Source organism: Sturnus vulgaris, chromosome 5, assembly GCF_052056855.1.
Source record: "Sturnus vulgaris isolate bStuVul1 chromosome 5, bStuVul1.hap1, whole genome shotgun sequence".
NCBI classification, from domain to species: Eukaryota; Metazoa; Chordata; class Aves; order Passeriformes; family Sturnidae; genus Sturnus; species Sturnus vulgaris.
This window is the reverse complement of record NC_142247.1, coordinates 59886462-59913086: the sequence shown is the minus strand read 5'-3', so window position 1 is coordinate 59913086 and position 26625 is coordinate 59886462. Positions and strand designations below refer to the sequence as shown.

The 26625-nt window shown below is 35.1% G+C and overlaps 1 protein-coding gene across 1 annotated transcript in view; it reads left to right on the top strand.

The window, feature by feature from the left end:
• The window catches only part of CPNE8 (copine 8), a 72849-nt gene that overhangs the window by 31609 nt on the left and 14615 nt on the right, over positions 1–26625 (top strand). The window contains exons 7-15 of the mRNA XM_014868965.2: positions 952–1015; positions 3611–3714; positions 5518–5622; positions 8863–8904; positions 14506–14581; positions 17224–17277; positions 20391–20452; positions 24224–24270; positions 24913–25094. Of these exons, the coding sequence (XP_014724451.1) occupies positions 952–1015; positions 3611–3714; positions 5518–5622; positions 8863–8904; positions 14506–14581; positions 17224–17277; positions 20391–20452; positions 24224–24270; positions 24913–25094 (736 nt within the window). The remainder of the gene's footprint in view (positions 1–951; positions 1016–3610; positions 3715–5517; positions 5623–8862; positions 8905–14505; positions 14582–17223; positions 17278–20390; positions 20453–24223; positions 24271–24912; positions 25095–26625) is intronic.

Here is a 26625-nt window from a genome sequence, read left to right as displayed (position 1 = left end):
TTTTGTCAGGGTGCTTAGTTTACATTTAAGGATTTTTTTCTTAATGAATGATTTTCAAGGGAATTTGTAAGGGAACAAACTCCTTAGTGTTTGCCAATGGTCCAGTACTATTTTCACGCATGTAGACTCAAGCATACAAACTTTGTACTTAATAGCATCAAAAACTGCACAAGTCATTTGATAGAGTTTTTAGTTCCTGAAAAATGAGAACTTTTGGTTCTGCAGAGAAATTCTGTGCTAATCTTGAAGTATCTCACCTCTTTATCAACCATCATGTCAATATTGTCCTTCTTTTATAATGCCCATGGCCCTCTGCGTTGAATGTGTCCCCCTCCAAAAGGCTGTTGGCACTGAATACTATCAGATTATTTCTGTTTCTCTGCTGCTTTTTATGCTGAGGAAGTGTTTTTGGCTTTCTGGTGTTGCAGCATATGTTTTTAATTCCTGTCTAGGTGAATAGTAATTTATTTTGCAACTCCTGTATCAGATATGATGGTTAGATTATTATGTGTCTTCATAGACGTTTCAGAATAAATGTTGTAAAATAATGCTAGTGTTTACTTTTAACTACATTTTAGGTATTTTGTTTAAGTAAAATTTGCAATAGGATGTTTTTCACAAATCAGTTGTAGAGTATCAAAAGGAAACATCCATGTGGGGGTGCACAGTAGATTTCTGGTAGTATTTCAACCTATTTAAACTTTTAATTCTGTTTCCTTTAAAATCAAAACTGATTTGTTTCTCTCTAGTTAGAATAAATGTACAACTCATTTACCAATTCAGTTAGGATAAACCAAATTTTTTTACACAGGACAAGTGGCAGAAAAGGGAAACTGAATTGCATACCATCAGCTTCGTGACTTGAAAACTTACCTTGTGCCCTCTGTGTCAGTCGTAACTTTCATACATAATATTTAGGAGCTAAGGTGATGTGGTTGTGTTTCCTTGCAGAGGAATCCCTGGGAAGAAGTGTGGAACGGTCATAGTAACAGCAGAGGAACTAGGCTGTTGCAGAGTAAGTGTGCTTATTGCTTTTCAAAAATAACATGGAAATTATTTTATGATTTACACTGCACTGGATTGTTAATGGTATAACTTACAAATTTGAATTTTGTGATTTATATGGGAAGTTAAAATACTGTTTACTTTTAAGTTGCTCTTAGTTTTATAGAGAAGAAGCAGAAAGAAGCAGAAGTTAATGCTCAATATCTCTTGCATCCTCTCTAATGCTTCTTCATGTCCACAGTCTTTTGCAATGTCTCAGCAGCTGTCACATACTTGATCTTCTGTATTTTTGTACTTTATCCAGATTTTTATAGCTCATATTCAGAATGTCAGTGAGTTTTGCAATCACATAATTCCTGAGGTTGGGAAAGACCTTGGAAGACTGTCTAGTCCAAAAGTCCTGCCTTTCTTAGGGCAGGTTTCTTAGGGCTTTGTGCAGTTGGGCTTTGAATCCGAGCAATCTCCACAATTTCTCTGTTACAGCTTTTCAGCACACAAAGTAAAAAGGTTTTTCCTTATATTTAAGTGGAATTTCTCACATTCCAAGTATGTGCATATTGCCACCTTTTCTTCCATGGATGCCAGTAACCATAGGCTGTTTATTCCCTAGAATCATGTACTTACACAAATTGATAAACCTGTTTTCCAGGCTAAATAATTTTAGCTCTCTCTGCCTCTCCTCAGATGAGGGATGGTCCAATCCCTTAATCATTTTAGTGACATTTTTGGTAGAATTGCTTTAGCAAGTTTGTGCCTTCCTTGTACTAGGTAGCCTAGAACAGTGCTGCAGGAATGAGCAGTACTTCAGGAGTGGCCTCACCAGAACTGAGTCACTTCCTTCAACTTTCTGTCAGCACTCTTCCTAATGTAGCCCTACAGGCTGTTGGCTTTTGCTGACAAGGTCTCATTGATGAACTTGGTGTCCACCAAGCCCCTTCAGTCCTCTTCTGCCCAGCTGCTTTCCAGCTGTTTGGCTGCAGCCTGTACTGGTGCATGAGGCTATTCCCCTCCAAGTGCAGAACCTGGCATTTCACTCTGTTGAACCCCATGAGGTTCGTATTGGTTTGTTTCTCCAGCCTGTACAGATGTCTCTGAATGACAGCACAGCCATCTGTTGTATAAACTGCTAGTTCTAGTTTCCTGTTGTTTGCAAACTTCCAGAGGGTCTACTCTGTCCATCATCCAGATTGTTAATGAAGATGTTCAATATTTTTGGCCCATTTTTGATGCCTTAGGTACACTGCTAGTGACTGGTTCCAGGTGGACTTATTGCCACTCAATATGACCCTTTGAAGCCCAGCAGTTCAGTCCTTTTTCAGTGTCCCTCACTGGCATTATCTAGTCTATAATTCATTAGTTTGTGAACAAGGATTTATGGGAGACAGTGTATAAGGCCGTGCTAAGGTGAAGAATAAACAACGCCCACTAGGCTGTTCCAGTGGATCAGGCATTAATTTCCCCTTTGTAAATCCTTGCTGATGTCTCTTAGTGACCTTCTTATTTTTCTCGTGTTTGCATATGATTTCCAGGATTATTTGCTCTATCATAATTTCAGGGTTTAAGATAAAACTGGTTTGGATCCTCTTGCCCTTTCTCAAAGACAGGAGAACTTCCCCTGAATATCATTACTTTTTAGAGATAACTGAAAGTGACCCCACAGTGATATTGGTTAATTCCATCAGTACTCTCAGGTGCATCCTACCAAGTCCCGTGGACTTCTGTGTGTCTGGTCTGTGTTAAAGGTTCCCTTTCCTGGTCCTCTACCAAGCACAAGTTATCCTTGTTCCAGACTTTCTTGGGTCTGGGTCTCAGGTTTCCAAGACTCTTGAAACACAAATCTTAGCAGTAAGACCAAGACAGAAAGCTGTGAGAAATGTGGACCTTGCAATGTCCTTTGTCACCTGCTCCCCTGCCCCACTCAGTGGTGTGCCCATCATCCTCTCGTTGCTGTTGCATCTCCAGACCTGTTTATGGAACAGTATTCCAGCAGGCTCTGCCCCAATTAACTGGTGAGTCTGCAGGTTTATCTTTGCATTTATAATCCTTTTCTCATTCTTGACTTTGCCCTAAGAGATGACATGTGTGACTTTGTTTGCCTGATCACAGCAAAGAAACTTTTCTTGTTGTCAGATTGGATGTACTTGGTACCTCTCAGGCTCATTTTCTTGAAGGTTCTGGATTCTTAAGAGCCAGCAGCCACTTGCTTGACAGGCAGAAGGAGCAGACAGCAGCAGGTCTAAGTCACTGAAGGAATGAGGCTGAGTCATGCCTGACTGGAGTTTTTTAAATTAATTCTAATATATTTTCCTTGCCTATGCATATACTTTCAGAATGCAGTTTTGGATGTCTGGAAATCCTTGAAAAATCCTGAGCCATTTTAGCATAAAAAATTGTTCTTTTTCTGGTGTCTCTAAAAAGGAATTCTTGGTTCCAGCCATTCAAACTGCTCTGTGAAGACATTGCACGAATGTGAATATGTAGAAGGCATTTAGAAGATTTATTTTTTTATTTTGTTTTCTGTTTGCATAGTTTAGTCAATTTTATTTTTTCTTTAAGTGTAGTGGACTGCAAGCTGTCTGTAATTTTTCCTTATTACCCATTTCAGGATTCAGTTTTAATGCAATTTTGTGCAAACAAGCTAGACAAGAAGGACTTCTTTGGGAAATCTGATCCTTTCCTTGTATTTCATCGAAGCAATGAAGATGGCAGGTAGATGCCTGTTGAGTATATTTTCTGTTAATCATTAGGCAACTTAATTATTTACAGATAATATACCTTTCTTTTTTTTTAATTTTTCTGATTAAGCTGTGTTTCTTTTATAATGTTTATTGGATTTCAGTTTGTGATGTTATGCACTTTAGGAATAAAACGATTGCAATAAAGTGATCAAATACTGCAATTTAGGGTTTTAAGAGGTAAATGTCTCATAAATATAGAGCACTATGACAATTAATTGTAATAGCTAAATAGTGTTACTTTTGTTAAGATATAGTATGCATTTAAATTATATAGAATGCTCAAAATTGTAGCTGCAAAATATGCTAATACTTAGAAATTGTGTTAGATAAAACATTTTATCCTGCAAATTTAAATTAGGAAATATATTTTATCTTTTTGATGGAGTTCTGGGAAATCGAATTAAAAAATCCCTGAAATAGAATTTATATATTTTACAAATGGCTGTTTGCTACATTCTTGCTTTAATTTGTTAAAATAGACTAATCTCTTTTGTTCCACTACTAAGCCTTGACATTCATTGGTCAACACAACACTGCCTTTGTGGGGCTCTACTGAAGGTTAAGATTTCTTGGAAACTGAAAGTCCTCACATCTAACATATATCAAACCAAAGGCTAGACATGTATGATATTACTTTTTTCTGTAGCTTAAGAGGAGCAGTTCCTAACATAAATCTGTGTATGATGTGTGTTTCTGCTACCTGCTCTTTTTTTTTTTTTTGGAGGCAGATTACAGGGACAGTTTCCTAAGCAAACACTGCCTATGTAAAACTGCAAGCCTGGAGGAGTTATGGCTCCTCTGTGAGTGGCATTAAGGTCACTTATGAAATTTTCTGGGTATTACTGGGAGTGCTGGTACATGCAGCCTCTCTTGGCCTTGAGTGCTGCTCTTCCCCACTTCCTTCTAAGGGGTGAGTGTTGGGCCAGTGATGCTTTATGGGTCTCCCAAATCCAAAGGGATGTTGGGGCAGTACTTCTGCACCTGTGGCAGAAGGATGCTTCCTTTTTTTGGCTTCAGGAATGTCTTCTGAATCATAACCAGGATAAAAGTGTAGGCGTTTGGGGTACAAGGAAGACATTCCTTCAAAGGGTAGCTGGGTAAAGGGTAAAGTTGCAACTGGATGAGGAATTTCAGTTGATGACTTTGTCTCTTGTTTTCTTTTGAACAATTTAGTCCCCAAGGTGAGGGTTCAAAAGAGGTATTTTAATTTTGCATCATTTAAAGAAAGCACAATGTGCTAATATAGTTAATGAGAGAAGGTGATCATGGAATCTCAGAGAGGCTTATATGTTTTACCTAAGACGGTCCTGGTTTAAAAATCATGGACATAAAATGGGGAATAAGAATCTGAAAGCCATCATTCCCTTGGCTCAGTTTCTTAATCTCTAACCAAGAGTCAGATCTTCACAAGATCACTTTCTTTCTGGATCTGTGACTAATTCCTGCGTGTACAAGGTCTGTTTAAACAAGTGGAAATGGAAACTGCTCTTCCCTGAAATACTCATTGAATGGTTATAGTTCCTGTTGAAGCTTTGGGTAAAAACATTTTATATTTAGAGTTGTTTAGCACTCTAGTCTGTAATCTCTCTCCAGTGGGTCTCTTCAGTCTTCCCTTCCTTCTGGTTTCACCGTATTTCTTTTTTTCTTACCTTATATTTTATATGGACATTATATGTATGAATGATTGCAGCTCTTTTAATTCCATCTTTGATGACACAAAAGAAAAAGTAAATACATACAAAATATATCTTTTCTTTTTTTGTTTTAATTACAGTTTTACAATCTGCCACAAAACAGAGGTTGTAAAAAATACATTAAATCCGGTGTGGCAGGCATTCAAGATTTCTGTCAGAGCACTGTGTAATGGAGACTATGACCGGTAAGCTGTAGCTTAAGCTTTTTTAGCATATACAATTTTTTTCTCCCTATCTCTGTGTGTTCTTTTTTTATGTAACTTTTTCTATGCAGTCTAGCCCCTGGTGTTATTTAATCAACATTTTGAAAGGATAATAGGTGTTCAAAACCGTTCATCAAATTAAAGAATTTAGAAAAATAAAGCAAATATGCTAAATCTGTAGGAAATGCTAGTGGTGTTTTCTGGAAAAAATTCTTTGCTCTCTGTGGTGTGAATTAGAAACAAGAAAAGACTAATTTAAATCATAGTCTCTGTGAAAAGTGGACACAAATACTTTTTACTGTTTTGATTAAAAACAATGATGATCAGTTTTCCTTGGGTGGCAATACAATGTCAGAGGATGCTGATAAATGAAAGCCTTTCAAATGCATAGATCAGTAGATGAGAAACAAGAAGGTAGTAATCTTCAGATTTGAAATTTTCAGTGGTGCCATGTAAAAGGTTCTATCTTCAGGTGGTAATAATACCATGTTTTTAATCAACATTTTACCACTAATAACAAACAAATTAGTTCAGTGGAAATGGGTATTTTTAGACTCTTTAAAAATGGCCATGTTGGTTACTCTTTCACTTAGATGCAATCAAAATGAAGCAATTTTGTAATGAGCATATTCAAATAGAATTTTTTACTTGTATTTGGGTTAATGTGCATAATGCATAAGCAAAATATTATTCATTAAGCTATTCTCTGGACACTGCACTGTTTATCACATTAAAGAAAAAGAGTTTTCATGATGATTAGAAAAGATGTGATGCAGGCATACTGAAATAACTCTAGCATTCCAAATTAAGGGAACTTAAAAGTGTAATAGCACTCCTCAAATTATTATTGTTTATCTACTATTGACCTGCTTTTAACATAATGTGCTCCGTGATAAAGGCTCCATGAAACTTCATAGCCCTGCATACAATAATCATGTTTCAAATTAAGAAGTAGTCATTAGCTGTCAGGTTAATTCAAATTGACCTGCTGATAGTCCAGAAAGGATTTCAGAGGTTTGGGGTTTTTAAATTAGAAAACCTTTCTTTCTAAAGGTAAGGATTAACTTCCTAACATCCACATGGTAATACATGAAAACACAAATCCCAGAGGTCTCTTTCAGCTAGTGACAGAAGATAAAATTTTGGTGCTCTGAGTTCTGTGATAGATGTGAAAGGTGGGAATAATGTTATTAGTAAAAATATGTCACAGTAAATGTTTATTCTATGTTAGGGAGACTAAATCTTCAGCTAGTGCATGCTTCTGAGTGAATTCTGTCCACGTTTTCATTATGGAATGACCAGGATTTGCTTAATTATTCTCAAATTATGTGATTATGCAGTGTTTTCAGTCATCACAGGAATGGCATTTCAGTACAGCAGTAGTACTTAGTGTCTAATGTCTTTGTTCCTTCTCTTAGAATGAGCTCTCAAAAAGCACTTAGTTATTTTCTGCATAAAAGTTTTAAAACGGAGATATACCCATCTCTAACCTTGATTATTTTTAAATGAAAGGGGTTTCTTTAATATTAAAATAGGCAACCCATCCTCTAAACTGTGTCCTTTAAGGTAAAGGTTAAGTTTCAGTATAGGAAGATTGGAAAGGTCTTTTAATATCTTGCATATCATACAAAATAGATAAAAGTCAAGGTCTGTAATTAATCCTTTAATATGAAATAAATTTCACTGGAGAGGAGCTTTATTCAAGGATGAATTGCTCTTACTGTAGTTACCTGTCTGAAGTTCCTTCTCAGGAATTTATCTTGATATTCTTAATAATTTATTTTAATAATCCGAGTTTTCTCACTGAGATGATTTTGCTATTTGAACACAGATTTCTAAGACAATTCAAAACTTTTAAATCCTACTAAGCCTTACATAAATCTTAACTTAGTGGTGTGTTCTATCATAACAGGTTTTGAAACGTAAGTAAAATGATGGTTGTCTAGGAAAAAAAAATGTTGTGATATTGCCTTTTTTTGCTGAATTCCTCTGAAGGAGAAAGTAGTTTTAAGGCTGAAATGCTTGATGGGAGAAAAGAGGTTTGGAGTTGTTTTTCACTTTGTCCTGCAGAACAACTTCCATTTTAATCCGTTTTCATTGTAAGGTAACTTAAATCCAACCTGAGTTATGCAAGAGCTATAAAATATAACAAATGATGTGGTTAGGAACCTTTAAATTTGGTTTGAAAAGAGGTACATTCAGACAAAGCAAGTCCTTCTTTACCTATCTTGGAATATCATAAAAAATGTGAAAAACATCCAGGTATGAATTACTTGATACTATATTGTATATAATACCAGCTTTTGCTCAGCTTTATCCCCAAAGAGTCCCTTCTTAGTAAAGAAAATGAAACAATATATATTTGACTGTATATAATTGGAAGAATGAGGAGCAGCTTTCATGGAAGCAAATGATAAAGTAATTGCTTACATTCTTATCCCCTTTATTAATAAGACAGCTCTGATGACTTGACTTTATGTGAAACTGTTCTGAAGAATAAAAGTAAGTTAAGTAAGTTAAAATACAGGAGGTCTGGAGGTGTTATTTTTCTATCCCATGTTCAGGTCATTTTAGGCCAAATAGGATTCACTGTTAGCGAGAGTTGAATTTGCTGACATATTTACACTTTCTGTAGTAAAAGGACATGAATTAAACTATGTATTGTTGCTATCCTCATGTATCTTTCCTGTTTCATCAAGGATGTTGATGATAATATGCTCTGTAGTATTTGCATTTTAAGAAATCCACTCTTGAAGTAAGTATGTGAAACATGATTGATCTTTATTCAGGAAATGTCTGTGTTTTCCTTTTTATCTGTTTCCCAGTCATCCCTGAAGCAAGGTTAGGGCTGCCCTCAAGGGTTCGCTTTACTCACAAGGAAACAGATCTTAAAAACTTTGATAATACTTCAAGGTTTAAAGAATCATTTGTTTTAAAAACTACAGAAAATTCAGAGCATCAGCAAGTAAAAATATATTTGTTAAACTTCCAGTGTGTTTAATTGTTTCCTTAATTTCCACTGTGTTTAGCTTCTGATTTATGAAGATCTGTTGTATTACCTGACAGATTATTTGCAGTCTCATGAGAAATGACTGAAAAATTCTGCTTTTTGGATTTGGCACAAAAAATTAACGCACCCTATGCTATTAACCTTAGAGGCAATCTGGGTACATATTTAACATTTTAATGGGGTTGTGTTGTTGTTTTGTCATTTTATTTTAGGACAATCAAAGTAGAAGTATATGACTGGGATAGAGATGGAAGGTAAGACATTATTTCTCTTAAACTTATGGGTTATTCCTGCATGTTTATATACATTTTAAAGCATATTAATAGTTCGTATCCAGCATAATATTACAGAAAGTTAGTTATTTGTCAATATTTAGAGGTACTGGAAAAATTCTGCTGTGATACAGCCTTGTGTTTTGTAATTGTGGTAAATACTGAGACATTAGGCCATTTCAAACCTGCTGTGTGTATATTCATCCATGGAACGTGATAAAATGCACATGCCTGCAATGGCTACTCACGGTGGCCTAAATATGGCAATGTAGAAACCACCTATTAATTACCTTAATTTCAGATTGGGTCTGAATGTTCATTTCCATGTCTTTCTTCATCAAAACATTGTTGCAAACTGGAGTTGGAAGACCTGAGTTTCGTGTACCTCCCCTTGAAAGAGGACAGTGGAATATGTGTGGAATTTCTGTTGCTAAATTCAGGAGGAATATCTGTTATTCTTAGGAGCTGTGAACCCCAATTTTCTGGCTGTACATTTTTCTCTGATGAAATGAGCCTTTCAAATTGCCTTTATTTTGACAAAGCAGGTAGAATTATTTTTTAACACAGTGGATTGATACCTCTTGGTTTTTTTTTAAATGTTTGAGCTTATATCTTAATACTTTAATTAGAAACTGTATTCATAAATCTTGGTACTAGAACTGAAACGTAATACAGTAATATGTTTATTTCCATTTAAGTTGGTCCATCTTAATTGTTTCCTGTTAATCCTAATTTATATTTTTAAATATATGGGTATGCACTTGCATTTTGATTTTTAAAAGCATATTATTTATTCTGCAGTTAATGTCTTTAATACTACCAATGCAATTTGCTTCTAGTATTACAGATATTGATATTGTGCTTCTGTTAATGATATTGTGCTTCTGTGGCAACATATCTTGTAATCATAATGGGCAAATTTATCCTGTGCTACTGTTCATTTCCTTGCTGACAAGATCCAGAAGCCTATTCAGCTTTCTCGGGTTATAATTTTGTCTTTTTGGTTTTCATCATGAAGCTTGTTGATTTATAAGCATTCTTATCTCTTGTTTACCCTCTGTGAATACCTGCCAGTGTAAATTTATCCTTCTTGATCAGATATCCCCTGGACAGACAAAATAACACATTCTAGCAATTAAGATGAGTGTTTTTAAATTTAAAAAGCCATACTAGTAAAAAATCATTGCACCCCTGTTAGAATTTCTATTAACATTCTTTTCTCAATGAGACTTGACAGTACTTAAAATTATTATGTATCTGTATAAACCACGTTTTTTGAAAATATGCCAGCAATGAAAAGTTAAATTGCATTGCTAAGTTAATAAAAAATAAAGATTATATTTTATCAAGGTATCAAACCCTATGTGCTGTCTCACTTTATCCAAAATCTGTAAGATTAAAAAGACAAGGAAGAAATCTGACAAATAACACTAAGTAACTGTAGTCTGAGTGAAATCTTGAACATACTGTGGATTTTAGGCAATCATTAGCCTCTCCAGTCTCAGATAGTTTCAAATATTATCTGTGTTTGCTCACATCACAATCTGAATACCTATAAAAGTAATATGCAAAAAGCAAAAAGTGAAGGATACCATTTACATGTTTTCCTTTTTATTCTAATGGTATGATTTTTTTTTTACTTTTTGCTTTATGTCTATTTTGCATTTAGAAGCACAGCAGCACTGACATCTTATATGTAAAATTCCTCTGAAAGATGAGACAGCACTCATCTCACATGACTTTAGACAATGCAAAAATCAGACAAGTAGATTGAACTAATCATTTAAGCTACTTCAGTGGTTTACAGGGGAAAATGGTCTGATTGAATCCATCCTACGTGGAATAAATTGCCAGTTGGTGGTGCCTATAAACTTACATAGTGATCTTAGCAAAACCTACGTGTCTAATTTAACTTTGACATTGCCAAGTATATCTGAAATTAATCCCATTCAAGAGTTACTCTAACAATTTTTTGTACAAATCTTCTGTTCCTCACTTTATATTAATTTCCGTTTATGATGCACAGTTTTTATAAGCTGTTGTTACACCAGCTGGACACTTCACCAAGCTGAATCTGTTTGCTCCAGAGATGTGCAGACTGGGCAGTCTTTGGAAGATTGCCTGCTCTCTAGATAACAAAGCAAGTTATTCTGAATATTATAGGCTGCTCTGCAATCAGGAAGACAAAATAATGGTGCATATACTTGATTTCTGAGTCATGACTTGACTTGATTTTGACTCCTTGAATCTTGACTAAGAAGTATTTTTTTCCCTTTTCCCCATTCTATGTTACCTGTGCTTTGAAAAATAGCACCAAGGTGCGTTGGGTTGAGCTTCTTCCTTCATATTCCTAAATTACGTTGTTAGAGTAATTGTAATGTAATATCATGATTATGTTATCATTAAATAACTAAATAGCGCTTATTTATTTTCAAACATCACATAAAATGTCTTGACAAAAAGTAATACGTGCCCTTGGTAATATTAACGCTGTTAATTATTGAACATCTCTTTGTGCCAAACCAGCTTTTGCACAAAAATTGTCAAGATGTGAGCAACTTGTTCTTATACATTTTATTGTTTCTAAAAGCTGTGACAAACCCAAAAATATTTGATGCTATAAGAAGTCACAAAAGTTGGTTTTGTTACTTGGGACAAGCCCAGTTGTTTGACAGAGTCACGTTTTTAGGTTTTTTTTATTGGGTGTCCTTATATGTGAAGCACTTGCAAACAGGTCTAACAGAAGGGGAAAAAAATATACTGCACAACTTCACATCAGCAATACTATAATGTTTTTAGTTCTCTCTGAAAGATTTTTTTATTTAATTTCAGAAAAAAAATCACTTAGCATACATGTTGCAAAAGTCATTTCAGTCTTGATGTTTATGATCTGTTACATAGGAAAACTGGGGGGTGTTGAGTTATAAAGCTGTAAATGCTGTCATGCTAACCTGGGGCCACAGAAGCATTCATCTGAGAATATCCATACTGCAGGAGAGATTTTAAATTTCAGATTCTAATTTCTTATTTTTTGTCTCCATCTTCCTTCTCCAGCTAGACAGTTGATTTTTAAATTCTTGCATTTTCTCATTACTCATTGACGTGTTTCTCATCATGATTGTCCTTTCCTATATTGGTTTTTTCCTTTAGATAATAAAAAATTACAAAGTTAATACAGTCTTGAAAGTGATCCTCAGCACTTCAAAACATAAGGCTAAAAGTGGAAAACTTAGGGAGATGGGCTTTAAGTGATAATTTTGTGTAGTAAGACTCTCTGGTTCAGTGTTCTGATATGCCACTCATGGATGAAAATCTGTAGGTCTAGGAAAATTTAGTGTTAGGCAGGCAAAGAGAAAAGGTACTTTGGATTCTCAATCCAGAAGAAATAAGTAGATCAATTTGCTGAAGTGTGATGATTAATACTGGAATATTTTCTTAATAACTTATACATCTGGCAAAGGCATGTTTTGTCCAGCAGGTGCTCAGCCCTCAGAGCCAGTCTAGTGGTGGCATGTACATCCACCTGAGTACTGAGTGTAAAAATCCAAGCTGATGCTCTTTTAAGTGCAGGGGGCTCTGAGACTAGTTATGCATGCCCATACCTTTTTAACATGATTCATCAGAGGAATCATATCTTTCTAGCTCAGGTCTTGTCAGTGTTTGTATGTAGCCATAGGGAAAGGAGGGTTTCCATGTCTTAGAATTAAAGGAGCAATTACTTTGAAGCCGTACAGATTCTTTTGCTCCCCAGGGACAGTCCTGTCTGGAATGGCTCATGTTTCCTGTTCTGCGGTGTGTTTGTAGGTAGTCATTGAGCTATTGTTTTAATTTCTGCCTTCAAAATGTAAAACCTGATTTGAAAATAGAAGGTTAGAACTGTTAAAAAAGGGAAAAGTTCCATTTTGAGCAATATATATTTTTCTCCTGTGCCATCGTTACCTAAGATTGAGTACGCCTTGTGGATGGCTTCCTCTGTTCCCTGCTTAAATAGTCCTTGCAGTCTGGAGAGCATTTAAGCAGAGATATACCTCCAAAATACATTTCTTATGAAAAGTCTTTGTTTTGGAAGCAATTTGATGATCTTCCAGCTGAAAGGGGAGTGTTTCATGTGAAGTGGTCCCTTCTGAATCTGGATAATTAGGAATATCTTCAACATACAGTATTTCTCAAGCTTGCAGTGTGCTTTGCTTATTTTGTGTTAGCATGATGACTGAACCTTTTAGTTGTTTGATTTATATATTTTGTGAATTCATGCTGATTTCAGGAAATTAAATTTATATTTGAGGGGTTTTTTTGTTTAATTTCATTATTAATAAAGCAAGAAAGAAATTTCATGTTGCTATGGATTGTTTCTATTTTTCGTCTTGCAACATTCAGATTTATTTTAATTTTCTTTTAATATAGCTCAATTAGAACTGTGCTGAATTTCTTAAAAACAAGTTTTGCAAGTCACGAAGTCATAAAACTTTGAATTTCTGTTGTAATTTACCATTGGAGGGAAGGTAAAACAGTTAGCTTCATAGCTCACCAGCTATGGAGGCAGAGTGTAGAGGAAATACAATGCCCTGTTAAGGCACAGCTGGGAAAATGTGGAGCAGCAAAGTTCACCTGGGCAGAGCAGAGACTGGGAGCAGACCTTGTGACTGCTGGGAGTTGTGTAGCTGATGGTTGGGGCACTGACCCCTGCAGTCCTTCCATTCCAGGTACCTGTCTGAGATACAAACCTGCAGCTTGCTCACATCTGGCAGCCCTGTGGTGTCTGTGCCCCAGTTCCCTGATCCCTTCCTCAGCAGTGCCTCCCCCACTACAGCTCCCTCTGGCCACTGTGCTCACAGTGGCTCCTGGGCAATGTGCCAGCCCTGTTATGCGTTGACAAAGCAGTTTTTAAAAAGTGAATGACAGCACAGGAGTGCCAAATGTATTCTTGGAGCAGGAATAGAATTTAGAAAGGAGAAGCTTGACAACCACTGCTTTTCTGTTAGGTTAAGATCTGCTTTCCAGTAATATCATAAGCTGAGCAGCCTCAGTGGATTGCTGCTCTCTTCCCAGATGGGAACACAGAGGAGCCGAAATAAGCTTTGGGTTTTCCCCTTAAAAGTTCAATGTCATGTTATATAGGGGGAGGGCTGCTCTTTTCTAGTTTCAGTTACTCCTTTCATGCTTTCAGTTACTCCCTTTCTCTCACATAACCTCAAACACAGTTCAGTCTGAGTGCCAGTGCTCATCCACTGAGGAGATGGTGACAGTCTGTGGTAGCCCACTCTGTCTTTTCAGATTCTGTAGACTTATATTGGAGTCAATCACTGATTTTCAACACAGTCCTCATTGTGCAGCTAAGTTAAGCAAAAGCCATCAAAAGGATTTAAGCCAATGCCTTACAACTCTAAATTTGCATTACTAATAGGATGAACACAAAATAGAGGGAGTAATAAAGATTTTTAAACAAATTATATCTGTTGCCATTACTTGTTTATTGGATGTCAGTTCATAGTGGCTGTGTGTTCCTTTTGCATTAATAAATAAAATACGTGTTTAAATTCCTAAATGTTGTGCATTTGATTTAAAATCTTATTTTTCCAACAGCCACGATTTCATTGGAGAATTCACAACAAGTTACAGAGAGTTGTCGAGAGGGCAGTCTCAGTTCAATGTTTATGAGGTAAGTATTATGAGTATTTACTCACTCTCAGGAAATAAATGAGAAAACAACAATGGAAAACACTGAAAACAATGGAAAGTAATTATTGCCTCTAATGAGAAGACAAGCCTGTATGGCTATAACCTTTTTTTTTTTTTTTTTTTTTTTTGCTTCTGCATCTGCAGATCTTTATTATTCCTTAAGGTATCCTTTAATTGGTCTCAGACTACTGCCATTAAACTCCAGTGTTTTCGTAGTCCTGATATAGATGGTAACAAATATAATGGTTTAGGTAAGCACTAAAAAGGCAGGGAAGGAAGGTGCTCCAATTATGCACTGCACTTTTATTTTGAAGATGAGCAAAGATGCTGCTGTGCAAAGCAGGACAAAGATAACTTAAAAGCCGTGATTTTTTTTCTCATTTAGATCTAAGATCAACCCCAGAGTTACAGTAAGTTACAGTAGTTTCCTGTGAATAGTGTCATAACACAGATTAGTGTGTGCAGTGAAAATGTCCTTTCCTGTGGTATCACTGATGTAAATCCTACCCTACCAGGAATATGCTGTCATAACATCTTAAGTAATTTTTCAGTTTCTTAAATACAGTGTCAGTATCATACTCCCAGCAACAGCGTACATTTCCTGAGCAACTCATGTTTGCCTCCCTACACTGCAATCCTTCATACTTGGGTACTACTGCTTCTACTTGATTAGTCTGTACAGTGTCAGAACAAAAGATTTTACTGGGCAAAATTGTTAAACGTTTTGCTTTTACAAACTAACTCAAGGCAGGTAGAGGAGTTTGAGTGAGTGTCCATATTTAAAGATTAGGAACCTTGCTAGAATCACCTCTTTGCAATTGAGATTTTTTTTAATAGGTTCATTATAATTCATGTGGCTTTCTAGATTCCTGCAGGGATGTAAAACTTTCAGAGGCTAAAAAATGTTAATTTCTAAAGTTATCTGGAATTTGAAAAAAACCCATGTAAATATCATAATAATTATAGTACTGTGAATTACAGGAGAGAAAAAAAGCTGTCATGTAATTCATCTTTGCCCCAAGTAGATGCCTTGTTTCGCATGATACTTCACTCCAAGCTCTAGTGCAGTTCCTTGCAATTCTTAAGAAGCCAGTTGTCAAGTTACCTGAAGCAGAAAGTTAAAATGAATCTTCTTTTTGGCATTTAATGACTGCTGGCAAGCAATATGCTGCTAATTCAGGCCTGACCATTGAATTCTGGAGAGCAGCGAATGAACTGCCACAGGGCAGACAGGCAGCCTGTTACCTGCATCTTCCTATTCTGGGCAGATGTCAGCAGGAGTCACTTTCTGGCTAAGATTTTGATTCAACAAGAATTACTGCATTGTTTAATTACCTCCATTACACAGGCTTTACTTGGGATTTTGTGTTAACAGGCTTACATGTGTGTAAAAGGAGTAAAAGCTTTGCAGAATATTTACTGTATAACATCAGAGTGGAATACTGGGGAAAAGAGTGAGTCACTTGTTTAGCCTGTTTGGGAAGACCCTAAATCATAGTTGTATCTTCCTGCCTTACATTTCACAGCTGTTCTGTGTTGTGCCAGGAATAGAATCTTTAAATGTCATTTCATTTTGGTTGGGGGTGAAAATCTTTGGAAGACAAGTATTACTAGTTTGCCAATTTCAGGCAAAATTCTTTTAATATTTTATACCAGATAAGTTACTAAGATTGCAATTGGGAATATTTTCATTCCTTATCATTTGCAGAACATCTCTGAGTAGTTTACAGTAAAACTCGGCAGTAAGCCATAAGGCATTGAATTTCCGAAATATATAGGAGATAGTTGAATGACCTAATTAACAAAATAATGTTCTCCTTCCAATTCCATGGGCATTTCTGGAAAAGCAGGAGTACATTTTCGTGTGTATGTAACAAAATTCACTGAGACTTGACTTTTGTAGGTATTCAAAAGGGGAAAAAAATTATTGGTGACTACAGTGAGAAATTGTATGGGTGTGGGTTCCAGACATTCAAGAAAACTGTTTAATGCTTTGTAGTCCAGCTCCGTGAAGATACTTGGATATGGGGAGTGACCCCCCCTTCCCCCCAACTCCTGTATGCGCATCAGGGGGTGATCTTCAACATTTTCATGAAATTACCTATTTCATGAAATTTGATCTCCCCGTCAGCCACATCTTGTCATTGCACCAAGTATAGAAATTGGGAGTAGAAAACTCTCATGTTTTTCAAGTGTTATGAGGAGCAGATGGAAACAGATTAACTGGATTGTGAAGAGATGCATTGTGAGGTGACAAAATTGTGACAATATACCCTGAAATACTGCCACAGAAATACAGAATATATATAATACAGAAATTAAGAATCTTGTGAAAATTCGGAGTGTGCTTCACTGAGCTCTCAAATATAATAAACATTGTTACCTCTGTTGCCCCATCTCTTATTTGTCAAATATGAGTACCAGCACTGGCTCACCTGGCAAGTACCATGAAGATAAATTCACTGGTTTTCAACATGCATAGATCCCTGCATCAAGATGCATCAGTAAACAGGATGCTGAATACACTTAGAATGTGCTGAAAACAGAATACTTTCTGCATTGAAAATACATTACACTTTATATTGGATCATACTACTTTAATGTTTGTATCTGTGTTTCTAGGTAATAAATCCAAAGAAAAAAGGAAAAAAGAAAAAGTATGTTAATTCTGGAACAGTAAGTAAATATATTTTATGTTACTGGATGTTTTTCTTCTTGCTCCAGACAGAGTGTAGTTGACTTGTAATTTTACAGGATTAAAATACAACTTTCTGTCAAGGCTGCAATAAACGATTTACTTTTACACAGCGTTTATTTTCAGATTTTTTTTTTATATGAAGAGTTTGATATAAAATTTGTCTAAGTGTGCTGTTAAGTTGCCAGTGGTTTTCAAAATAAGCTCTACCCAAATTTCAGTCAAGTAATTGAAACCATTGGACTGAACATTTTAAAAATTTTATCTGAAACTTTCCTGCACTTCTACAAATAAATTTTCTTATTTTCTTTTTAAATTTATCTACTGGGCTAGCATTATTAAAAGCCAGTGTGCTTATTATGGCTGAATAGAAAAGAGTCAGCATTTTTATTACCAACAGGCTTTTTGTAAATTTATTTTGAAAGATCCATTAGTGTTGTTTTTGGATGAGAATTTCTCTTTTTTGGTTTGCATTTCATCTTCTGTTCTCATGTTTATGAGCCATTTGCTAGCAATGCAATTGTTTCCCTTCAGCACTTGCTCAGCTTTGATATCCTGGTGCCCATGATGTTCAGAACATCATTTACAAAGAAGTGAAGATAAATGTTGAGGATTGGTATATTGGAAAACGTAATCAGTTATAAGAGATGTTTTTTGTAAACACATCCACCATGTGGGTTTTTTCCACATGAACAGTTCCACCGAAGTCATTAGGGCTACTTTCATGCTGAAAAGTAGCCTTGAAGGAATGTTTTGACATTGTCACATTCTTGTCTAAGTCTGTTTATCAGTGAGAAAATAAACTCTTATTTTTCTACCTTTGCTTTAAATCATGAAAAACTGGCAGAAGCAACTTGCCTATTAAAATTTACCATACGATATATAATTCATTAGGTAATTTATTCTATGCTAACATATTCCTTTTACTAAAATCTTATGTTAAAATCAAGTTCTATTGCATTAAATTAGTGAGTGAGAAACTTATGTAAAGTGGTTGTTTTCAACCAGTGCTAAAAGTGTACCAAAATTTCATACCAAAATTTTAGGTATGAAATCTGCCTTAGGCACGGAAAGGCATAAAAATATAGTTTCACATTCTATTTTCATGTTGATTTTGGTTTAAAATACTTTGACATCTTCATAAGTAGTGAAGCGTCTATCTGCATTTGAAAAAATATATTTTACTCGTGTTTGAACAGGCAAAATCAGCTGTGTCTTGTTGTTCTTTACTTCCAATTACAGGAAAATTACTAATAAACAGTTGTTAGTAATATTGTTTCCTTTTTCCTTCTTTACCTTTTCTTTTTCCTTCTCTTCTGTTGGTTCTGTAAATTCTTTTTGATATCAAGTCATCTCTGTCCCCAGTTGCCTTTACTGTTAGTAGTCCTTCAGGCTTCCCTTCTGCTTCTCCACATGGTCACTTTCTTATGTGTTTGCCTGCAGTTTTGTTTTTCTTGTCCTCATCATTTACCCAAGATATTCTTTATCGCGCAAATTTTTAAATTTGCAAGCCAGGCACCAAGACCATAATTTTCATTAATAGGAGGTAGAGTTCTGGAGAATTTACAGTGGATATAAATCATTGACTGCTATCTCACTATTGCATTTAAGGACTATGTACATACAGTGCACATCTCAATTTATTATTACTTACGGTGTCATTTTAAATTCAGGCAGTCAAATTACATACTAGGTGCAAGTGTTTCAGAATACGTGATTGGTTTTAAACAAAGCCTAGTAGTGAAATAAAAAATTTGAAGCATTGGTAGTTGTTGCCTACATGTAAGTAAATACTTCAGCCACTTTGGGAGTTGCTTCCATTTTTTGACTTTTAAAATCAGATGCAGTGAAAATATTTGCTTAGATTAATTAGGGACAAGATAACCAGCTGTATGAACAGATCAACCATTAATATTACTGTGTCCAGTGGGAAAATGCATCGAAATTTTGGTCTTCTTTGCAAGACTATGCCTGGTAGAACATGGTTAGGGTTTTTTGTTCTCAGCTAGAAGGGTAACTTGGTGATTTTAAGCTTAGCTAATCACTCAGTCACACAGAACTGTGACAAAGGAAGTTGGATAAAAAACAGAATTACTACCTGTAATCTCATTCTGAGTCTTAAGTTTACAGCATAGGAGTATTTTCAATTTTTATATTTGCTGCAAGTGGACACAAAATTTTGTGATAGACTTCCTTTCCCTTTTTGTTCCTTGTATCTTGATTAGTGGATTTGCTCTGAGTAGTTACTTAAGCAGTTTTCACTGACTGCCTGCTGCAATTATATAATGAGAGAATTTATGTAACGAAATTAAAATAACTTTAATTCTTTGCTTCATAAATATTGTACAGTATATGAAGATCTTAAATGCTGAATCTTTTCCACTTGAGTTTATTCTTCTGTGACTTGCTTGCTGAAAATGCCAGTAACACTTTTAGATTACTCTGTGTTTTGTATCTCTGTCATTTCTGAATGATAAAATCGGAAACTGCTGAAATTTCTTACCTTTGCATTTATATATGTATAAAAATATATAAATGTGAATACGTATATATATATGCATACATACGTACTTATATATACACATACTACTTTAAAAAAATTTATATATTTCCTATATATTTTATTAGATTTTTGCATTCTAGGCTTGCATCAATACTCGATATTGCTTTTAAAGTGAGATGACTAATGACATAAATAATTGTAATTGAGTTCTTTAAACAACAAAACTTCATTTTGTTGAAGTGCTCATAGAATACATTATCATATACCCTGTAATATTCAATTGTAGGTGTAGTACACAGAAATCAGAAAATATGTATGTGGTAATCTGCTCTGGAATGCAATCTTTTGCCCTTTATCTTCTCCTTAAATAAAAAAAAAAAGAAGGCAATTATATACTTCTCAATCTGTCTCTTCCCTTTCAAGAGCTGCCTACCGAAATTATTTAATATCTTTTTTAATCTTCTTTTTTCCCTTAATACTGTAGGAAATTACATCCTAAGGACAGAGCTCGAAAAACATTGTGCTTATGTCTCTACTTGTTCAACTGGGAAACACACAATTCTTGTCTGACTCTCTTTTATTTGCTTTCAGGTAACATTGCTTTCCTTCCTAATTGAAACAGAAGTTTCATTCCTTGACTATATTAAAGGCGGGTATGTGATTAGCAACAAACCTTTCTTGTTTTCACAATTTGTTTATGGCTCTCAGTGGCATCTGTAAGGAGCTGTATTATTTCTTCATTTTAGGGGCTATACTTTCCTACATGAAGCATGCACATAGTTACTAAGTTAAGTTATGGAACTTTGCTTATAGTGTTAGAATTGGAGTTGATACTAAAACACTGAGAAAGAGTGACCTCTGCTCAGCAAAGAATATTTGATTAAACAAAAGGGAATTATCTATATATTATTAAATTATTAAAATGCTGTCTGTTTCTTCCGATTATACTGAGCTTTGGTGGATTTAATATTGGCGTTTATTGAGACTTTTCCCCATCAGAGGCATTTTTTCAATACTAATTAAAATTTTTAACACATTCAGTTTTTCATTTATCATCATTTCTTCTAAAGAGAAGTAGAGACCGAAGTGTCAAATGTCTTACATGCTTGGAAATGGGACCAAATCTGAAAAATTTCTGGCTCTTAACATCCCTGCCAGAACACTATACTTGTCTAAAATAAATTGAAATTTATTATGCATTCCTAGGCACGCACTTTTGGATTTTTGGAAAATAAAGTCTGAGTATACGTTCCACATGGTTTTTAGAGCATTGATTACCTGAAGAAACAAGTTCAGTTTTTTGGGGATTTTTTTTGAAGTCTTCAGACAGAGTTCAGTGTAAATTAAAAAGAAGTCTGTGCTGTGTTTTGACAGTAGCTATATGGGGCTTTGCCTTTGGTCCCAACAGTGGCAGTCTTACATTCCTGTTGTGGACTTTGACAGAAGTTGAAAATGGCCATCCATCCATGTTTACCAGAAATTTCTATTGATTGAAATCTGTGTATGCACAAATGCATGAAGAAACAGTCTTGCCTCTAGTGCAGCTGTTTCCTTTCAAGTGTGTTGTACAAATATGCCGTGACTGTCCTATTCCCCATTCATTCAGAATTCATCTCTACAGAAAGAGCAGGTATAAGAAACTGAGGAATTGAAGTTTATGTTTAAATTGGAAAAGAAAATTACATAGGGGCTGCTTATATAATCTTTTCAAGGTAGTGTTTCACATTCCTCATTGAGATGTTATGGTACAAGTTAATGAACCTAATTATCTACATTCTTCAGAAAAAGTCGCATAAATTTTGAATACAATAATATTGTGTCGTTCTTATTGATATTTTGTGTATATCTCATTAACTGCAAGTCAAAGAAGACTTGTGATACTAATAAGTTCCACTTAAACTTTTTTCTGCTTTTTACAAAAAAGCGATAAAATACAGTAGAATGCTCCATGTTTAAAAGTATGAGCAGTAATACTTAATTATTTTATATAGAATCTTTTTTAGTGATTCATACAATTATTTCTGTGTACATGCCAGTGAAAACTGTAGAAGTACTTGTATAAAATCTTACCTTTCTTTCTGTAGCATAGGCAGTTATGTAAACATGACAAGGAGGCTTACTCAGAGTTATTTTCTAGGCTTCTCCCTTCCTTTGTTTGTCTCATTTAATATTACTACATATCAGTTAAAGTCCAGTTGACAAATATTTGATGGAAGGGGATAGAGAAGATTTTGTCATTAATCAGTCTGTTTTCCCATCATGTCCTCCAAATTTTTTTTTTTAGTTCTCTGTTTTTCTTCCATTTAGATAGGCAAGAGGTAGAAAGCACTGATTCTGCAATAGGCTCAACTGCATATTTGCTCTTCCATAAATGGGTGCTTATAAAATACTTTATGTTCAAAACTTCCATTTTAATTCATTTGAAGTGTTTAGAATTAATGCAGATGTCCTGGAAATGTTGACAGCTTTAACAAATTATGATTACAGTATTGATTTCATTTATGTTTTGAGTCTGCTCCTGTTTAATTGGGATATTCCATTACCAGTATCATCTATTAAGTTGTTTTCTTAAAGGACTTAGGAAAATGAAATAGAGTTTTATACATAAACTGAGATTTTGTTTTACTTCATAAGACTGGATTTTACAGCAATATGGCAGAAAAGAGGATGGTGTCTCTTTTGTTTCTGAAAATTACATCAAATAGTGTCATCTTAATAGCTGGCTTTTCCTTGCATCTTGATACTTAATAATGTATTTTGCCACACCAGCCTTCCCACATTTAAAGTAAGTATGTTGTGCTAAAAATAATCTGTATTTCAAAATCACATTTCTCCTGCTGCTTAATACAGCCCCAGTTGGTAACATTCCTATCAAAACACCTTCAAATATATGAATAAGTTAAGCAATGTAAGGGATACATTCTTGGAAAGGAAAGCAATTGTATTTACAGATATGTCAAACCTAGTTTAGTATTTAGTCTTTTTTTTTTTCTTTTCCTTTTTTTTTTTTTTTTTTGCCTGGTTGACTTATTGGAAAAGATGGTGAGCTAGTTATTTGTAAATCAGTAATATTCAGGAGCTGATTCCTTTTGCAACTGAAATATCTTGTCATATCTTCAGTCCCAGATAAGTGGAAAATAAGAGGAAATGTTTTCTTCTATCGTGTTAAAAGCCTCAACTTCATCCAGGTCTTTAGAAATGAACACCCACACATTTTTTGGATTCAAAAGGATTTGGACACATATTTTTAACTGTACTATATTGAATCATTGATGGTCAAAAGAGATATTCAGATCTCCTTTCATGACAGCTGTTCTAACCAAGCAGTACACTATCCACTGTAATGGAGGCATATTTGCTGTTCACAGGAGACCTGGAATGAGAAATTTACAAAGCAAGGGCTGCCACAGCTAGGTATTTTGGAAGCTTTGCCATGTGTGTCTTGTATGATTGGAGACTATCAAGGGGTAATAAAACTATGTAAGAGGAAGATTTTGAAGAGACTTTATCTGAAAAATCTTCTGTATGCTGTTACAGCATTTGGCTCAATAAGCATCTGCAAAGGGGAAATTATAAGTGCCGTGGAGAGGATGCAGCCTCTTGGTAGAATCAGTTACTGTGACAGCTCTGTTGCAGAGTTCTGTGCAGGAAGTGGTCCTCAAAGCTTCAACTGCTCCCCCTTGCTGGCAGCCCAGCTGGTTGTCATTCTGAAGCCACAGGGGGAAATCCATGACTCCTTCCAATGTACTATTTAAAAAACCTAATCAAGCCTAGTCAAAAACCACATTCAGGCTTAATTTGTTTCCACATGTTTATCAGTACTGATGGAACTCATTAAAAGATGACAAGTTTCACTTTTCTTTCTCTGTGGCTGTGAGGTGAGGATTGCTGTTCCTTTTAAGATACTTTCTTCATTTTTTGTGGTATGTAGGAATATAGAATAAAATCACCTGTCCACTTTCAAGTAGACCATGTATTTCTATACCAGCTAAATTCTGGCAAAGTAGTAGTGATCTATGCAGCACTGAATCCAGGAGGCACATGGCTCTGTTTGGGTATTCCACCTCAGCTGGGAGAGGACATCTTGCATGACCAGGGTTAAAATATGCCCAAGGAAAAAAATCAGTATTACTGTTAAAAGGAGTTAATAATATTTATGGAAGTTAAGTTCTTATTGACTTTTTTATTTAGTATTTTTAATAAACAATGAAAAAAAGAATGATGGAGTAAAGTAACTGTTTTCAGCGTGTTAATAAGTTAGTGTTGTGTAGCCCTTGGCTTGAACCTTATATGAGTATTTCAGTGTTCATTTCCTCTATTAGAAAGTCAGTGTCATACAGTTTGTCCACAACTTGTTACCATCTGTTTATTTTTCTACATAGCAGTACAGCTATTAATAAGATTTGTGTTTGCTCTTTCTGCAGAACCCAAATCAATTTCACAGTTGCTATTGATTTCACAGCCTCCAATGGTAAGAATAAAAATAAACCTCTTGTGTGTGTTTGTGCTGTGTTCAGTTCTAAGTGTTCATATGTGTGTTTGTAACAGTGTACAGCTGGCACCCCCTGGACTCAGGATTCCATTTTGCTGAGCAACAGATGAGAGGCCAATTCCTGTCGAGAAAAGCAGGGCAAACAGAATAGATAAAAGTTGGGAAAGCTACATATAAAATTTCATAACCACAAACAGTTTGCAAATATCTGTGTGGTTTTTGATTTATCATTGTTATTATTGTTTCGTTTTTTATAACTGCTGGGAGAAAACTTTGAAGAGCCCACTGAGAAGGGCCAAATACTTCCAGGTAGAGTGAGTCTGAAGTGGGATGAAGTAGAGATAAATTGTGATCCTCCTCCAAAGCTGCTTTCAGAATGTCATAATACGTTTGTCAATTTCATCTTAAAAGTGTATAAATTGCACAAATCTACAAGTTTCTTGCTGTCTTTTCGAAGCTGAAATCCAGCTACTTCTGCTAAAATGTATTTAGAACTACTAGAAAACTACCACTTTTAAAATTTATTCAAAACACTGCATTTTACCTGATACAACTTATTTTTAAGAGAGAAAATTCTGAAGTGATTCAGTTTTAAAGTAAATCTGATCCTTGCTTCGACAGGTAACCCTTCACAGCCAACTTCACTGCACTACATGAATCCCTATCAGCTGAATGCTTATGGCATGGCATTGAGAGCTGTTGGTGAAATAATTCAGGACTATGATAGTGATAAAATGTTCCCAGCTCTAGGTTTTGGAGCTAGACTGCCTCCAGATGGAAGAGTATCACATGAATTTGCACTGGTAAGTAAATAAATACATATATTTAAAATTTCTTTACTACCACAGAATTTTGGGACTTAAGGTTGTAGTCTTAAGCAGTTACTGGGCAAGTTAAGAATAGAGAATATACTAAGTCTGTGCTAACTCTAAATAGCTGTTTCAAAACTTTTCATCATAGTGAAGTTACTTCACTTGAAGTTATGGAGAGAAATCTGGACTCAAAAAGTCTCTGTAGGCCAAAAATTGTAATAAAGAAAAGTAGTAATCTTTAACCTCAGCTGTAGCTTGAGAAGTAGGTGCTTTAAAGACTTCAGACTGAACCTGGTCTCTCTAAAGAAGGAAACAAATCCTGTTCCAATATAATATTTCATTATTCTTGTTTTTCTATCTCATTTTCTGGGATCTCTATATTTTTAAGCTGCTGGTTCAGAGACATAGAGATATCTAAGTGGATTAAAAGATGAGTTAATAAGAACAAGTCTGAGATTGGTCCACGGGTCAGTTAAATTGCAAACCTCAACTCTATCAGGATTTGCCAGAAAGGTTGATCTGGTATAACTGATGCTTGCAATTAGTGTTGATATTTTATCTACTTGGTTATTTTGAGGTTTTTGTTCTTCTCAGAGTGGGATAAAGTTGTCAGAAGTACATCAAATGTAGTTATATCAGGGGAGTTCTAATGAGGTAGCTTCAAAGACATGGCAGAGGACTGGTGACAGTAGATGTGTATTTCTTCTGTCAGCCTGTGCTAGAAAAGAGCACAACATATCTTACCTGAGGGAAAGGTTTTCCATGTAGATTGCAATGGCACCTGTTTTAAATTACTAATACTCATTTAAATTGCAGACTTTGGATTTTGTGTACCAAGTTCAAATATATTGATACATCTTTCAGTTTTAAGGATGTTTCTAAAATTAATTCAGTTAATTTATGAGCCATTGTGATACTTTTACAGAAGAAAAAGCACTGCATACATACATACGTGTGTGTGTGTGTATATATTTCCTTCTTCCTTGTATAAACATGTATAGGTGTCTCCCATATAATGCTAAGCAGTGTTGTCAGTGCTCTCTTTTAATGTTTTAGACAAATTCTGTCAAAAATCCCCTTTAGTTTTCTAGATTCTCAGACAAGTATACTTTACCTCAGAACGAGGTACTGGCACACCAAGCTAATGAGGTGTTGGCATATGACTTGAAAGGTTTTGAAGCCTTACATTGATCATTTGCCTGGCCTGACATTGGTCTGGAATTCAGCTTTTATGTTTGTATTGCCATCTGTAAATACGTATCCTCATTGAAGAGTCATGATGGAGATAAGTAATAAAATACTTACCCTAAGAATTTACAGTACCAGCCATTTCGTGGGCTCCCAAAGAGCAAATTCCTTTCTTTTGTTTATACCAGGTCAAAAATAAATTTTTCAATGCAGAAATATCAAGCAAAAACAATGAAAAGTTTATTGTTTACCTTACACTCATATAAGTGTATGAACCTCAGGATCTGACTACCATTTCCTTTTTTTTTCGCATTTTTAAAGAATAAATCATTGA